At 50.3% G+C, this 18,155-nt stretch overlaps 1 protein-coding gene across 1 annotated transcript in view; it reads right to left on the bottom strand.

Moving 5' to 3' along the window:
- Casp7 (caspase 7) overlaps window positions 1–18,155 on the bottom strand; it is a 31,539-nt gene that overhangs the window by 9,825 nt on the left and 3,559 nt on the right. The window contains exon 2 of the mRNA XM_026389170.2: window positions 16,837–16,946. Coding sequence (XP_026244955.1) covers window positions 16,837–16,946 — 110 coding nt within the window. The remainder of the gene's footprint in view (window positions 1–16,836; window positions 16,947–18,155) is intronic.

Below are 18,155 nucleotides of genomic sequence, written 5' to 3'. Positions count from 1 at the left end.
CAGGGCAATTTAAAAAAGAAAGGAGGGCCCTTCTCCTCTCCAGAGGACTGGTGGTCAATCTGCCAGGTCTGGCATGCAGGTGTCGTGGTGGGAGCCCCAGCCGTTCCCGGAGGGCAGGGGACCCACGTCCAGGGAGAGTGGGAAGCAGCCCTGCCACTCTCCAGGCCAACACCAGCACCAGGAGGGGACAGACTTTCATGTGTCCTGAAGATCGCCGAATTCCCAACCCACGGAACAAGGAGCGGCATGCAGGTGCTCAATAAATACGTCATAAGTGAACAGGTTGATCGACTGAATCTTATCCCTCACTGTATGCATGAAACCGAGGTCCACAGGAGGCAGCGGATGGTTCAGGCAGTGACGGGCGGAGGGGACCCTCACCTGGCCTCCGATGTGCTCTTTGAGAAGTGAGACCCCTCGCCCGGGAGCATCAGTCAGGACGACTCACCATCCTGCTGCCGTGCTCTCAGCCCGAGGTGCTCTCAGCAACGCTGAGGGGAAGAGGCCTTTCTCCCTCCCCTCCCGCCTGGGCCCGGATTCCTGACGGGCTGTGTGTGTCTAACGTCCGATTCCTTCCTGCCATCTCTCCACTCTGTCGTGACCTTGTCCTCCACCTTCCCGGGGTCCCACTTCTTCCGAGACGCCTTTGCATTTTTAGAGAATATCCTGAATCCCTTCTCTTGCCTTCTCGGGGCTCCTCCCCCACCCCTCTGTGCTCAGCAAGGCCAGCTTTGCTTCACACCATGTCCCCAGAAGGCAGCACTGCACCCAGGAGCGCTGGACTGGGGATAGCAGAGCTGTGTCCACTCCCCCTGTGTGACCTGGCCAGGGAATCACTGCCCTTCGGAGCACCTACATCCTCTCCTATCAGTGGAGCTGGTCACAGGCAGCAGGTGCAGCCCTCTGGAACCGTCACAAAGTTCGACAGGAGGTGTGGCGGCAGCAGTGCTCCCTGTGAAGATTTTCCCCCTGCAGACATGAGCGTCAGCAAAGGGCTCTGTGGCTCTGTCCAAGGACAAGCTCATGGGCAGGAGCAGGACTTCCTCATTTCCACCCTGCTGACGACGGCTGACAGCGCTGGCATGCGTGGGAACATACGCATGCACAGTCGATCACACGCACAAGCTTTGGTCCTCACAGAGGACCTGGGGGTAGGTGGGTTGGAGGGTGAGGCCCACCTTACAGGTAATAATAACCATCAGCCGGTCAGTGCCTGCCGCGGGTGGAAGCTCCCAGCTGCATTTTCTCACTGAATTCTGACAGCACCCCAAAGACAGAGGTGGGTGTCACCATAACCCCTGCTTTAAGGATGAGCAGGGGAGGCCTGGGTGGTAAAATCACTGGCTCAGGGTGAGTGGGCACAGACTGGCACCGGCCACCTACGGGCAGGCGCTTGAGTGACCTGTTGCCTGTTCTGCATTTGCACAGACAGGAAAGTTGACGTTCAGGGCTAGCATGCCTCCCAGAGCGGGCTTTACGAGAGTGGTTTTCTTTGATCAAACCCTGTCTTTGATAGGGAAATCCAGGACAGGACTGACTCTTCTCCCAGGTTACTCGGGGAAGTGGGTGTCTAAGCTGTGGCTTTTCTTATACCCGGCCCCTGACTGACTGAACCTTTCAACCAAAGGCAGCTTCAGGGTGGGCTTCATCCAGCATCCTCCTCAACCTTTTAAGAAAAGACCAGGAAGGGATAAAAGGAGAGAAAACTGAACCGCAAGATTCCTGGGCCCTGAAGGCCATTTGAAAACCCTAAAGGGATCAGCGAGTGTGGCCAGCGGAAGTCACATGTCATGCCCTGGGACTTTGAAGAGATGAATTTCTACTTCTATAGTCTGAGATTCAGATCGACAGGACAACCACCAAGTGATAAACAAGCTGTGACTTTTTAAAAGGTGCATTAGCTCATCCTCAGCAAAGAGCAAAATAAAACCAGCAAACGTCTTTTACAAGAAAAAACCAGGTGGGTACAGGTTACACGAAAAATGAAAGGTCTCAGCTTCTATCACAATGGAAACCAAAAATTAATTAATTTCTTCGTTACAAATTAATTTTGTGAAATTAATTAATTTTGGGCAATAAAGATACATACACATAGTTATGATGTGGACCTTAAAATGAAACATACAGTGTGATTTTTAGCCCTGATAAATAACCTCAAAAGTTCCCTTATCTCTCCTGCCCTCAAACTGAACTCTGATTTTTCAAAGTGAACTTGATATGTGCTTCCTCTTTCTGGGTTTGAGTCAGTCAATGTCAACATTTCTTTCTAACCCAAACAGCTTCTCGTTAAACTCGGGTCTTCCCAGACCACAGAGGTGCGTTACAGGGTGATTATCGGTTCAGTCTGATCGGATTCGTGTTCAGAAGAAGAGCCAGCTTTGGGGGACCAAGGCAGAGGGTGATGGCCACAGCAGTACCTGGAGAGACCCACTGACAAGGAGGACCCAGGCCAAACAGAGGGGGACCAAAGTTCCCTGCAGACAGACGCATTCTGCAGGAATGAGCCTCCGAGATGAGGCCCTCTCCTGATAGCTCCCAGGTGTGTGTGTGGGGGGGCACCTTCTCTCTGGAGGATGATCCACCCCAACTCTCCAAGTCTCCCTTCAAGACTGTGGCAGAAAGTGATTTCCCATAGAGGTCCCCTGACCCCATGGCCATTTCTGAATGTCCCAAGGATTCCTGATCCTAGGCTGGGCCAATGAGTCCTCTTGCCTGGGAATTTGAAACTGGAATTGAGGAAAAAAAAATCAGTTTCTCTCAAAGGACTAACTGAGAGTTGCTGGTAGCCACACTTCACCATGTGACCTGAGGAGGTCAGAGGACAGGCTGGCAAAGACCAAGGGCTCTGTGACGGTGTCCCTGGGGCTGCGCCCCCTGCACAGGCTCAGCCCTGTGGACAGCTCGTGGAGGCTCACAGGGCACAGGGGGACCCAGAAAAGCCCTATGGGTCACGCACGCCCTGCTGAGCTGTCTCCGAGCACCACCACCCTAGTTCACAGGGTATCTTGCTGCTGGCTCCGGCAGGACCCTGGGCGGCCCTCATCACCTGGTCTGGCGGAGCCTGCCTGGTTCACGGACGTTTCCCAGCTTCTACAAGAGTGCTGCACACAGTAGGTACTCAGTAATATTTCATAAAGGAACGAAGACAAAATACAATAGAGCAAGGCCCCTCCTGTCCCCAACCAGTGACCCTCGGGCCAGCAGAGCATTCCAGAGGCATTAACTAGGTATCCACTCAGGTTCAAGGGTCCTCGGTCAGGAGGACAAGACTACAGAGAGGGAAGCTTTTCGGGGTGGCCCCTGGATGGGGGTTCCCTTGTGGAGTCCTTCTGAGGTGAGATCCGGGCCTACCTGGAAGCCCTTTTGGAAGGCCAGGTTTTCCTCCCGCATTTCCCCGCCCCTCTCAGTCCCCATCCCCCACCTTCATGACAGGCCTCAATTCGATTATTCACCTAGGGACTCACTCCTCTAACAGCCAGCCGAACAGCAGGAAGGTCCAGTCCGGGGCTGGACCACGAAGCGGGCAGGGGTGGGTCTTAAATCACCATCACACTCCTGCGAAGAACAACGAGGCTGTGCTGATGTGGATGGGCTCCAGGGAGCAGAGCCCACCAGGGAGCAAGACTGAAGTGCAGACCCGCGGGGCGCAGGCTGCCTGAGGGGGAAACGGAGAAGAAAACAAAACCGTTTTCTTCAATTGGCTCATATTTGCACAGAGAGCCTCCTGGAGGATGGTGCTGTGGATAAGTCCCTGGGTTCTGGGGTCGCACTGCCTCTGGGTTTGAATCCCTGCTCCAGCACAGAGCTGTGTGATCACACCCCAGGTTGCTTAACCTCTCTGTACCTCACTTCCCTCACTTGTAAGGAGGACACAATAACGGCAGCTACCTCGGACTTACAAACCAGTGGTCAGCCACAAAGCACTAAAAGCGCGTGGCATGGAGTAAGTGGGAAAGAAATGTCACCGTCATGATTCATGCTATTACTGTCTATCATCAAAAGTGGTCGGTCACCTGTGTTATGGGCAGCTAGCAGCAGGACCGCAGGCAAGTGGGAAAGAATCTTCCCGGGACAGCTTTTTAAATTACATGCGTTATTCTAAACATTAACCTAAAAATTACTATTTGAAGAGTTAAAAGTCGTTTGCCACCTCAAGATCTGGCCTGTCTTGAAGATTACTGGCTTCGTACATTTTTGGGCTACTTGTTAAGGGCTCCCTGGAAACCCCATCTTCCTGAGCAATTTTAACCTTCTCCCTAATATTTTAAACTTTTCATTCCTCCATGTCAACACTCACACGGTATAGATTCAGTTGATGTTTTGCTCACTTACCCCTTGGCATTTTTCTCATTTAACCCCGGCAGTTCTGGGGCGCCCGCCCCACTTCACATGGCGTGATTACGTACGTCAGTTTGCCCTAATCCAAGCTGGACGGGGCCGGGCCCGACTTACCCCGAGGAAGAGCGCCATTCTCCTATTCCCCGGCGGCTGGCCGCACTGAGAGTCCAATCCTGCCCTAGACGTGGAGCAAGTGGCGCCAGGCTGGCGAGATTCCCCGCAGAGGCTCAGACACTCTCAAGGTTGGGGCCCATGGCACAGACCATCTGCCCACGGCGTGGCCTCTGACCTTTCTGTTCCCCTCAGCTATTTCTGGGGCCCATCAGAGCAGAGAGGGTGCTGCCCCCCCCCACACCCCCGTTCCTGGCGGCTCATATTTGCTTAAAGAGCCTCCAGGAGGATGGTGTTGTGTCCCGTGCAGGACAGAGCGCAGCTGGCCTCACCATAGCATCAGCTCTCTGTGTGGACGCAGCCTCTCAGCCCTGCAGCTCTGGACCAGAACATCAAACGTACCAAGCTGCAGGGCGCAGGCCCTCTGGGGGCCGCCCTGGGCAGCACGTGGCGTCTTTAGGGCCGAGGGTGAGATTCATGACTCTGAAACCTGATAAGTTCACTCAGCTCAGACAGTGGGGCCCAGCACTGAGTCACAGCTACAGTAACCCCATCACCAAAGGCTCCCAGGAGATGCCACCCCAGGCAACGCCATCCTAGAACATTTCTCGTGTGTAACACATCGTTTGGGGTCTCCTGGGTGTGAGCAGAAATTCCCTCTGGGCTCAGCAGAGGCACGCTTTGTGTCCCGGTTCTAGCAGCTAAAAAGGAGTTAGCATCTGCCCAGAAATCAGCTGCTGGGGTCAGATTCGCAACCGGGTGGGACAGAAGAAAGGGCCTGGGGGCTGGGGAACTGCGCTCCTCAACTAGCCCACTGCAAGAAGATGGCAGAGCTCTGCAGCGGGGCTCCGCAGGGTCTTGGGGAGGGGCCCAGGAGGAAATAAGCAGCTTTCAAAGGTCCAGATTAGAACCTTCTCCAGCCGACCATCATCCCAGGCATACGACTTCCTACACGTGGCTGTTCTTGTGGCCCTGTTTTAGGAACTTCCTGCAGAAGACCTGGACATGCACATCCTTCTCCTAAATGGGACAAATGGGACACTGGGCAGAGGGACCTCCCCAGGGATTTCTTGGGTGGTGAACAAGCATCATGGATGTTTTCATAGACTCAGGCTTTACAATGTGCACAGACAGTCGTTATCCCTTGATTCTGCCCAATACGGACCATGGTAGAAAACTGGCCCCAGGTTTCTGATAAGCCAGATTCTACTGCTTCCCATTCTACCCATCAACCCCTCCACTCTGCCTCAGCCAACTGTCTGCAGATAAACCTTGCCTTTCTCTCTGCCCTTTTTACTTTTGGAAGACTTTCTTCCCCAAGATCATTCTGCTAAGAAGAAACAAAGGGTTCTTGCTTTGGAAGCTGCTGTTAAATGCAAAGTCCACGATAAATCAGACCAGTGAATTCAAAGTTCAAAATCCTCTTAAAAGCTCAGGAATCCCACAATTGGCTGCAGATTTTAAAAGAATAATAATAAATCTGGCCACTAAGTCACTGAGCTTAGCGGGGAACAGGCAAGATCACAACAAACTTGATATCCTGGTGGGATGATAGAAAGTCACTGAAGTGTGCCCTAAAGTGCACTGGGAAGCCCATCCCCAGGACCAAGAGACGGCCAGCCCCACCACCCTGCTTCTTGGGGTTGCTTCCTGGCCAACACTGACAAGTCCCTTTATCTTCATTTCCTGGGGGCGTGCGGGTGAGTGCAAACCTCTGCCAGGAACACAGATCGTGCCTGATCAGCTACCAGGAAGGAACCAGATTATCCCAACTTCTCAGGTCCAGAGCCAGTTCTTGCAACCTCTAATCTCGGTGTGAGGCCAGCGTGGTACGTTTTCACCACAACCAAGAGTCAAAAATTTACAATCAAGCTCTGCTGGGTTTTTAGATGAAAGATCCTCCTTAAAGAATCTCCAGCAGCTCATTCCCTCAAAACACTACAGAATAAAAGTATTCTGCCTGCCTGACAAGGAGGGGGCAAGCCTCAGAGAGCAGCAGTGGAGTTTTTACAATCCCCTCTGGGTACCGTCTTCGCTGGAGTCGATAAATACAGGTCTTATCCTCTCCCAGATCCCCTGGGCTGCTCACAACCTGAATGATGCCTTTCTATGTTTGGAAGGGAAGAGAAGCTTGCAAACGGACTCCTGTTTGTTTCCTAAAGTGCCTCTGTGGACAGGATTCCCAGTAGCTGCTTGGTGTTTGCAGACATTCTTCAGCAAACACTAAGCAGAGCTTGGGCCTGCGCCTCCCCAGGGCTCGGGTTTGCTAGCCACTCTGTCTAAATATTTGGGGGATGATTCATTCATGGCTTCCACAGAGGGCATCCCCACAGTCGGTCTGAACACACCAAGGCCAGAGCGGAGCAGGGAGGAAAAGGAGGTGCAGGGCGGTACCTGGCGTCCCCATCGGGAAGGGGCCCCCTCTGCAGCAGAAGCAGACTTCGCCCCGCAACGACGGGGAGCGAGTTTCCCTCTTCTCGGTAATAATAAAAACTCAACATGCTCCCAGCTCCGCAGGGGACGGGAGACTGGCACCGGCCCCGCGGGCCCTGAGGGCCTGCGACTGAATCAGCAGTGAGCTGCACGCTGGAGTTTTCCATAGGACCATTCAAACCCCGGCTGGGAAGGTCACACTGGCCTCTCCCTTCTCTGCTGACCGGCAGAAACTGGCCAGCCTCCACCCTGCAGCAGCCCCCACCCCTGGACGCCTCCCCAGGGCAAAGGCAACTTGCTAAGAGCGCGGGGTCCAGGGGGAGGGGAAACCCCTTCCGTGCACAGGCAGCCAGCAGAAGGAGCCTCAAAAGTAAAACCCAGAACAGCGGCGGGAAGGCCGAGCAAGAGGCGGAGTGACCACGGAACACAGCACCCTGCAGCTCCGTGACAGGACGAGCATGCACACGTGACCCACCGCTCAAGTGCCCAGTCGACTGAAGCCTGCACACGGCACGCACATGCGTGGCAAGATCCGTGGACAGGCACCCACGACGACAGGAAGTGAATCTGTGTTAAATCAAAACCTTCGAGTTCACCAGCTGTTTTTTCCCTCCTGCTAAAGGTGGTCAGACCAGGAACACCAGGAGGACATCAGGAGGCCCCAGGACACGCCCAATGCCTTGACCTGCAGAAGCAGCATGTAAACCCTTGCTGGGGTCCTGCACGGAGGGGACAGCCCTGGGGTTAATGAACTTTCCCATCTCGACCCCCGAGTGTGTGGGGGAAGACGCAGACACACAGGACCGAAGCACGCACTCGGCCCCCAGTTTGGAGATGCCTCTCCCAGTGTCTGGGTGGGGACCTGCAGTCCAGGCTAACTGCCGGCTGATGGAGGGGCGACCCCCCTGCTCCCTGCGTCCCTCCCCACGTGAACTGAGCTCTGGGAGCAAGACAGAACTTGGCGCTCTACGTCCTTCTCTGAAAACTCAAGTTTGCAGAAACACTGTAAGAGGGGTGGGTTAAACCTCTTTGAAACCCAGTGTCGAGGAGGAGAACAGATCCCTTTCCCCTAAAGCGATTCACATCCACATTTCTTTCTCCCCCAAAAAGGGATGATCAGATCTCTCTCTCTCTCTCTCTCTCTGATGATAAAAATGGACAAAGAACTTAAAAAAAAAATCCAGGAGCAATCAAGGCTGGCATATTTTCAAATAGCCTAGGAGACGGAGCGGAAGACCCAGGAGGTGTCTGTGTGTATAGAGGGCAGGCCCAGAGCTCACAACAGCTAAGGTGCCTGGGCCACACCCTGGCGTCACCCCACCCTTCCTTTCTCTTTCTGAGTGGCACACAAACTCGCCAGCACAGGCCCTGGCCAGGCGCAGGGCCAGCGAGCTCAGGGCAGAATCACGCAAGGCCTTAGAACACGTTTCTCACTTGGGGTCCCCGGCCTTGCTCACTGCGGAGGCCACAGGTCATGTTCTCATGCAGCTTTTCTAGTACTGGACTTCACCACTCTATTCTAACAGCATTTAAATTTCTAGTCCTGTGTGTTCCAGTTGGATGTGGTGGGTCCCCCCAAAACTCAGGTTGAAGCTGAACTGCTAGTGTCATGGCATTGAGAGGCAGTGGGACCTTCAGATGTGACTGTGTCATGGACACACTGCCCTCACCAAAGCATCAGTGTCGTTCTCCAGGGACGGGGTGGTTCTCACGCTCCCCTCTCTTTGTAGATGCCCACTTGCTCTTCTGTTTCCTGTCACAGAGTTGAAGCAACACAAATCCCTCACGAGAAGCCGAACAGAAGCTGGTGCCATGTGCTTGGGCTTCCCAGCCTCCAGAACTGTGAGCCAAAATAAACCTCTGTTCTTTATAAATCATCCAGACTCAGGCATTCTGCTATAGCAACAGGAAGTGGACTAAGACACTCTGAAAATCTGATGATTTACCTCCTTTTCTCACTCTTTTCTTTTCATCTTGATTTTTTCCCCCCCTTCTGGAAGAGCTAGAACCCAAAATACCCAAAGAAATTCTATCTGCATAGAGGACGCAGCTTCACAGTTCCTAAACTCTGACCATGTTTCATTTTAGTGACACGTGGTTCACTACTCCTGAAACGTGCCCTGTCGACCGGAGGGAGGGTCCCTGCTATCCTGCTGCAGCAGCTGTCCCTGTACCATCCCACAGCTGAAGTGAAGCAGAAAGTGTGCAGTGTGTATGAAGAATTGAATTTGCTGACCCACTTGGGTGGAAGCAAAAAACTGCTGTTGGAGGATTAATGTGGTTGAACAGCTCGATGCCACCACAGTTGTGGGTGGCACTTGACATCAGGGTGGGAGCACTAGACTCCAAGTTAAGTAAGCCTGTATCATGGTACAGTCCTGCTGGGTGACCACAGGTACATTACTTTACCTCTCTGGTCTTATTTTTGTTGCTCAAAACAGAAGGGAGTTAGGTAAATGAACTTTTAAGGAGTCTTCCAATTTTAACAATATGATTCTGTGATTTCTTCCTCATTAGATGCATTCTGGTTATTTTATTAGATTCTCACACCAATCCAATGGTGTGAGAATGGATATCCCCATGATGCAGATGAGGAAACTGATGCTGAGAAAAGTCACATGACTTGCAGTAGGCCCTCAACTACAGCGTGGGAGGCAGGACCAGGATCTGATCCCAGGTTGTCCAATTGGACTCCACCTCCACTGTTATTTTACTTAGTTAGATAACATGGCTGCTTCAATATGGCACTAATATGACACTGCAAATTTGGGAACAGACATCTATTCTTCTTTTTATTTTGGAGCACAACTTCACTTCTCTGGTTGTACACAATGTAGAGTCACACAATTTGTGCAGTCACACATGCATCTACGGTAATGATGTCCTTTCTCATCCCACCATCTTACCTACCTCTATACCCCCTCCCTTTGGCCATAACTAAAATTCCTCCCTCCATTTTTCCCATGCCCTGTCCCCCCATTATAGATCAGCATCCAATTATCAGAGAGGATATTTGGCCTTTGGTTTTCTGGGATTGGCTGACTTCACTTAGCATGATGTTCTCCAGCTCCATCCATTTACCTGCCATGCCATGATTTTGTTCTCTCTTGATGCTGAGTAATATTCATAGTGAATATATATCACAGCTTCTTTATCCCTTCGTCTACTGACGGGCATCTGGGTTGGTTCCACAGTTCAGCCACTGAGACCTCTACGAGTCTGCAGGCTCAATGTGACATCTTCCTTTAATGAAAAGGAGATGCTCTGGGTGGATTTTCACGTTCCTGTGTCTTTAGGGGCCCAGACCTGCCCTCTCTCAGTCAGCGGCTCTCACGGCACAGCACCGGCCTCACGTGGAAGGAATTCTTTGAATGAGCTGAGGTCTGGCCCCTTTCCAGAGCACTGCTTCCTCTCTGAATGGAAAGGTAGGCACCTGATGTTCTCATAATGACACAAATAACACATTTTAAAAACAGGGATCTGTTTACACACAACACGCCCTGGAGGAGAAGCCCGAGCTGCAGGCAGGAGAGAGAATTATAACCAAGTGGCATTTACTAAGCACCCTCCAGGGGACAGACTGGAAAACCAGGACGATGCAAAGCAGCAGCCCATGTGACCCGAGCCTGTGACCCGAGCCTGTGCCTCGAAAACAGGGACTCGGTCACATTTGGAGAATGAGCCTTTGCTGCTGCCCTCTCTCTGTGGGGAGCTGGAAGGATCAACCTGTCAGCCGCAGGTCCCCCAGGGCCCCGCGAGGCCAGAAATGTGAGACCGGGGACCGGGGATCTGTGTGCCACTTTGCTTTTATTTTCTTGAATTCTGACTCCGAGCAGAGCCCAGAGAGGAGCGAGGTGCCCTAAGGGGAACCTCTCCCAGGCAGCTGCTGCGGGGCTTGGGCTGCAAGGGCTCTTGGTGGCCCCTGTCATCCGTACCCAACTCCCCCGCCCAGTGCCTTCCACCCACCTTCCCCAGCAGAGTCTGGGTCGGTGCCTAGCCTGACCACCATTTCTGCCATGGCCCTGTGGCTCTGCCTGTCTCCTGGGACCCCCAGCCCTGTTTCTCTTGAGAAGTGGAGGTCCAGTTCCGCGGCTCCTTGCCTTCCCTCCCCTCCTAGCCTCCCCCAGCAACCAGGCTGTATCCTAAAGAAGCCTAGTCAACAGCTGCAGTCCCAGCCTGGGCATTTAATAAACACTTGAGCCAGTGCAGGGACTGCATGGCTCATGGGGGTGGCAGGTCACCTGTGCTAGGTGCTCCAGGGTCACCTTGACATCAAGTGAGATCCTTCTTTGCAAGGTGCAGTGGCACAGGCTGTAGTCCCAGTGGCTCAGGAGGCTGAGGCAGGAGGATCACGAGTTCAAAGCCAGCCTCAGCCACTCAGTGTGGCCCTAAGCAACTCAGTAAGCCTCTGTATCTAAATAAATATGTTAAAAAAAAAAAAAAGATCCCTCTTCAAGGGCACTGACGACACGGGCCTTGAGCTAGAAACTGGCACATAATGAACTTAGACTGTACCCATACCTATTTCCCCTAAATAAATTTTTAACAATTCAAACAATAATTTTAAACTATCTTGGGTAATTTTTATCTGTGTTTTCTAGATATTCTTCAATAACCAGAGAATGAGGAACACATTTCTAATATATATATAAAGTTTAAGAAGAGTCAAGAGCAGCCTGGACTAGTCAGGGCCCCTGGAATGGAAATAAAGTGATGCTGTGCTGCCACCTAGTGGCCATGAGAAAAAAGTCAAGACAGAGCTTGGAACTACCCAGGGCCAGAGTCCTACCCAGGCTTCTGGGCAAATGGGGGCTTCTTTTCATTTTTGAGAATCCTGCAGGGTTTCCAGGGGAGGCTGGGTGGGCTGTCTTGTTGATGAACTAGAAACAGGTGTGGGGCTCTGCTGCCTCCCTCCCTGTCTCCCTGACGGAGGTGCTGGGCATTCTGGGCCAGGGAATGGGATGGAACAAGAGGGAAGCCATCGGCCCCTAGCTGCAAGGAGCATCTGAGGAGCCAACCACACCCTGGTGGTGGACACCTGGTGCCTCTCCAACTCCTAGATCTCTAGACGTCACCAACCTCTGAATGCCATCTCAGGTCGTCCTTAGTAGAATAAAAAACCCCAGTTAGAGTCCTGACACTGTCCAGGAGCCTGAAGTGACGCTGGACACCCACTCTGTGCCTCAGATCACAATCTACGTCTGTGACCAGAGGGCACGACTATTCTGTGACCCAGGTGCCACCGTTCCTCATCTCTCTTCTTCAGGCTCTCCTTCCACTTGGTCACAGAGTCCTGTTGCTTTTACCTAACCGGCACCTCTGGAGTCTGAGTGCCCTGCCTCACCTGCCCATCCCACTCGGCCTGGACGACTGTCCCAGCCTCCTGGTTTGCTGCCCATCTCCATAGATCCCCTCTCCACTGTAGCTCAGGGTTCCTGCATCATTTTTTAAAAGGCTGTGTTAGTCTGTTTTATGTTGCTGTGACAAAATACCTGAGAAAATCAACTTAGAAAAGGAAAGATTTATTCTGGCCCACAGCTCATGCACCTTTGGGGACATAACAAAGACACAACTGATCACATCACTCTACTGCTTAAACCCTTTAGTGACTCCCACTGTCCTTAGGATTGATTCTAAATCACTTGTTCCAAGGCCGCCTTCCCTCCACAAATGCAAGGGTTGGAAGGAAGGCCGGGCCACCATGACTCTGGCTCCCACTGCAGCCCTGGGGCCAACACAGAACCTGGGGCACAAAGGTGGCAACAGAGGCCAGTTTGAGAGGCAGATGAACGCAGGTTCAAACCTGGGCTCAGCTGATCAACAATGGGACTTGGCTCAAGGGACTTACTTGCTCTCCGTCACTTCAAATAGTTCATGAATGAATGATATAAATAAATTATCAACCAAAAAGGGCATCTAGAGTGGTTAATTTTAAAGTTGCTGATACTTTCCTAGACAAAAAAATTACACCTTAATGAGGTTCAAAATGAGGTTAAAAAATAGAATAACAACTCTAAATTCTCAGGGTATGTCATAAATCCTAATTGAATGGTATTCAAACTGACTTCCTCCTGGTCGTGTTATCACTTAATAGGTGGAGAGGGTCAGACGGCTAAAGAATGTAAACAAGCAACCAACATTTCGCCATCTGGAAGAATAAGACATGGAATTTCCATCCACTGTAGCTCCATATTCTTTAATAATTCAACAAGCACGTCTTATGCTTCATGCAACTAAAATAAGCATTTCAGATTCAGAAAGTGGCGTTTAATTTAAATATTTTGCAAAGATACTCGGGGGGCTTATTTTGATAATAAGAAACTTGATTTCAGACAGGTACAATGGACCAGAATGTAAGGACTGAGGGGGACAGAAATCACACCACAAATCACAACCGCTTAGGCAAAGTAGGGTCTAGGCCAACATCTTCAAACAGGGTACTCAGCGACTTTGGAAGGGCTGCAGACATGGCCACATCCTCAATTTCCATTGATATGTTTTTCTCCTAAAACTAGTCTGTCCAAAACACCACTACCTTTTCAAATTCCCCCACCTCCACAGCACCCACCTGAACCTCTCTACCTGCTGTCCAAACCTCCAGTCACCTAAGAAGGGACACATAAATATCCTATCCATGGTTTCCTAGAATCAAGCTCCGTGGTGGGGCTTCCAGTTACACAGGAGTCTGAGAAGAGTGAAGTACACACGACATTATGGGGTGTTCAGGGCCCCACCTTGAGCTGTTCCAAATTCACTTATGCATTGAAACACCACACACACACACACACACACACACACACACACACACACCCCGGAATGGAGTGAAAGCAAAGCTGGCTCTTGTTTAATGACCTTGCTTCTTTCATCCCCTGATTGTCCCCCCAAATTTCATCAGTGTTGAGCTAGAGTCTGTGAAATCAAAACCAACACTGGCTCCAGGAGGTAAACAGAGGGCTGGGTTTTATATCCTTTCCTTTCACCCTCCCCATCTGTCTGTCTGTCCGTCCGTCCGTCCGTCCATCCATCCATCCATCCATCCAAGAATTTGAATTTAGAATTCAGAAACAAGATGATCGTCACAGGATGCCTAATCAGCATTTCTTGGACTGAAAAATGGAATCAGATCTTCCCTAACAGAAAGCAAGTCCAGTCAGGGTACCTGGGTGCAGAAGCTGGCTGTGCAGGTGACATGGGCGGGGTGGGGGGGGGCAGTTCCATAAATGAGCAAGTCACGCTGACAGCTCCCAGGTCTTGACATTTGTTTTAAAAGGATAATGATAAGATATTTACTAAAGCTACTTTAAAAATCTTTTTTTTTGTTGAACATTTTGAATTAAACAGGTTTGTCCCTACATAAAAAGGGGAGTGGGTTTTAATAAACAATTGTTTGGGAAGTTTTTGAATGCATTCTGGGAGAACTTCCCAGAAACTGAAAAAAGAACAATACCTCTAAAGATTGGATAACAAGGCCTTTGTAGGTCAGGTAATTTCCAATTCCTTCTTTTCAACATAATTGAAAGGGACCAAATCAAGTTGTCATTTTTGGCACAGAACTCAGAAGGAAGAATTAAGATACATTACCATAACAAAATTCCTACCCTCCCATGAACTCACTCATGGTTTTTCAGTACATATAGCTCTAAAAATGAAAGATAGGAAAAAAGACAAAATATCAAACTTGTTCTTATTCCAGCAACTAGTATTATTTAAAGATTTATTTAGAAACTAATTTTAAAAGCCCATCTGCTTCATTAATAGTTGAAAATGCATTGCAATTTCCATTGAGAATTATTTTGGTAAGGAATTACTTAAAAATATTAGTTATTTGTTAACATCTTTTTTTTTAGATCAACTGTGAGTTAATAATGGCTTAAATAGTTAACAGTCTAGGGTAAATTTCTTTTAACACTCACAATACCTGGAAAATGTCTTAAAACGCACACAGCCACACCCCACACATATGCACACATAAATACGTCAGGGATGTATTCTGTATTCTATCAGAATAAAATAGGGGGATGAATTTAAAAAATAAAAGAACACCAGAGTTCAGGGGGAAACAAGAAACAACTTAAAAACTAGTTGTTGAGAGAGTTGTCCATTTTTTTTTAAATCTCTATAGATTTGGATCTCCCTGGATATATTTAAAGAAATATTTTTTATATCAACGTTTACACACACCATTCTTTTTCTTCATTTCTGGGGAGTTTAGCAAAGCTTTACAAAGACTTCTGAAATGTTGATTAAACAATTCCTGTTTCTCTTTTCACTTAGAGGCAACCTGCTTGACCCAAATCCTCAAAAACGATGGGAAAAGTAGAATATATCATTCATGGCTACCTTAACAAAAAGTTTCTATGTCACTTGAAAATATACAAGGGACCAGGTAGTTTGGCGACATTACTCAACACTTGAAGGCCGCTGCTCTGAGGAGCTTTCCTGAGGGGTGGGTAAGCCAATTTACCTCCTGGCTTTTGAAAGTTCCCAGGGGTTGGGGCTATATTTTTCAAGTATTTCACAGGATATTCTTTTCTTTTGGTACCAGGGATGGAACTCAGGGGCACTCGACCACTGAGCCACATCCCCAGCCCTACTTTGTATTTTATTTAGTTGCTTAGCGCCTCGATGTTGCTGAGACTGGCTTTCAACCCAAGATCCTCCTGCCTCAGCCTCCCAAGCTGGTGGGATTACAGGTGTGCACCACCACACCCGGCCACAGATCCATTCTTAACCACAGATCTGAGCGACCTCAGTACCCTCTGCACTTAAAGAGGCACTCTGCAGCTTCTCTCTGGCACCTCGCATGGCCATCACCATTCCTGTGTTAGCTGAGCTCAGCACTGCAGTGCCTCCACCGAGGGTGTGATCACCAACCTGGCCGCCAGGTCACTAATGGGAAGGTCAAGTGTGCAGACTCCGGACAAAGGGATGAGTCACACTCGGGATAGTGCGAGACTCCCTGGGACTGCTCAGAATGGCATGCAATTTAAAACCTATGAATGGTTTATTCTGGAATTTCCCCACTTCATATTTTAGACACGATTAGCCATGTGTCATCAAAATCTCCAAAACAAAACCATGGATAAGGGTGAGGGTGGGGCTGCTGGACAAAGAAGCCAGGTGCTTCTGACCCACGATGGCTCCTGTTTCCTGTCAGGAAGCTCCGCTCGTGGCCCAGCCACCGTCAAAGTTACGAGTGGGGGGTGCAGGGTCTCTCCGTGTCCCCGCAGCCCTGCTCCTAAATGGACGCACAGGGGAAGGTTCTAGAACCTTCTAGAGTCTCATCTCAGCTGCACCACCGATTGGCTGTCATCAGAAAAGCAACGGTTAAACCTCCTAGTGCCTCAGTTCCCTTATCTGTTAAATGGTGGGGACAACAGAACTGTCCCTGGGACCATGTGGCCTGGGTAAAACACTACCAAGCCAGCACATGAGAGTTTAATAAAGGTAACTATTATTGGTAGTAAATGTCCAATTTAGAATTTTGAAAGTGGACTCAAGGAAGGAAGAGATGGGAACAGTCGTCCAGAACATGCACTGTCCTCCTCGGACACCAGGCAGGAAGGAGTCCCCCAGCACCGCCGTCCCTTGGCTCCTGGGCCCTGCCTTTGAGTCCCTTCCCAACAGGCAGCAGCAGCCCCAGTTCCACCCTGCAGGTGCCTGCATGTCACCTCTGATGAGAACAGCCCCTCGTTCCTGGGAACTTCTCCCAGACACACAGCTACAGAGCAGGAGACCCCTATACCTTGGTCCCCCAACTCCTGAGACAGGAGGGTGCACTAAGGGACCCTGGTGTTGTGACATACAATCCACAAGATCCTATGCAAACCTCTAATGCACGCATGAGCTTCCTTCCCTAAATGTCCCCTCCCCATGGGTGGGTGGAGATGGCAGAGGGTGGCAGGCTCAAGTGGCTGAGGGTTCCTGATGAACTCAGCAAGGAAGGAAACTTACCGGAACACGGATGAGACAAACGAGGACCGGTCTGGCCTAGCATCCACGACATCTGCACTTGCAGAATCCCCGGCTCCCAGCTCCCCAGCGTGGTCCCGATCATCTGCCATCTGAGAGGAGGAAAAACAAAAAACCAAACAGGCAATTGGTATTCAGTGGCATTGCTGGCCTTGTGATATTTTTAAATGATACTCACTAGGTGACACCGTTTCCAATTAAGCCTAGGGGTGAGCAGTTTGCATATTTAAGCTCCAGAATGACGACACCATCAATTAAATACACGACTGCCAAGTCTATTCCAGGCCTCATTCCAGAGACACAGCAAAGAGCAGCAAGGGACTCAAAGCCCTGCCTTGCCCACAGGAAGACTCTCAGCCTTCACAGTGTCTGTTCACTGTCCAGTGCATACAGTCAATCATGGGAGGTTTCTATCAACTGGGATCTTCACAATTCCTGGCAGGTCATAGTGTGCTCATCTTTTGCCTGTTGTTGCTCAAACACAGTTCAAGAACACCAGCACCTGGAAGCCACCAAGTCCTCTGTTTCTGATGATTTTACAGGGCTCTACCAAGATGGATTTCTATCAAATCACTTTCCTGTTCAGGAATTGTCAAGAGATCTGCAGTGTCCACAAGCTTAGCTCTTAGCCTGTCTCCTTGGGCTTTAAGGGCTTTCCTGTCTATGGCCTGCCACCCGTTCTCGTGAATACAGAGTTCCTGTGGAAAGCAGCCCAGCCCATTCACTGGCATTATCTGTGACTGTTTTCTCGGAGGCAGAGTTGAGTCATTATGATCCACAGAGCCAAAAATATTTACTACCTGGCTGTTTACCCCATGCTCGCTCCCTCCAAAGCCCTTGTCTTGGTCTTGCTGATTTGCACTCTGCTAATAGCCTGGGTCTGAAGGCAATATAAATTCATTGTCAAAGGCATCTGGCACACCAAAGGTGCTTATTAAATGGATACTGAGTGGAAGTTTGGGAGAAATGAATCCCCCAGGGAAAAGAATTAGTTGAGGACAATGCTCTTCTTAGAGCATGAGGATGACTTCTCACAATCTAGTGCTGTTCCACTCCTCACGAAGGGACCAGGGATCCTCTTTGAGCAACAGAGGGAAACCTCTCCAGACTGCATGTGTACCTGTTCTCAACCTCTGAGCCTCTCAACCGCACTGAGCAGGCCCCAGCCACTGGGGCCAGTTCTGTTCCCCTTCCAGGGCTAGCTGGGATGGCTGGAAGACAAGAAAGCATCATTCTACAGAACATGTTGTGCTCCAGAGTACAAGTAATGGCTTCTGGAGGTGGGGAGAAGGAATCCAGCT

This window comes from Urocitellus parryii, chromosome 5 (assembly GCF_045843805.1).
Source record: "Urocitellus parryii isolate mUroPar1 chromosome 5, mUroPar1.hap1, whole genome shotgun sequence".
NCBI lineage: Eukaryota > Metazoa > Chordata > Mammalia > Rodentia > Sciuridae > Urocitellus > Urocitellus parryii.
This window is presented reverse-complemented; position numbering and strand designations above follow the sequence as displayed.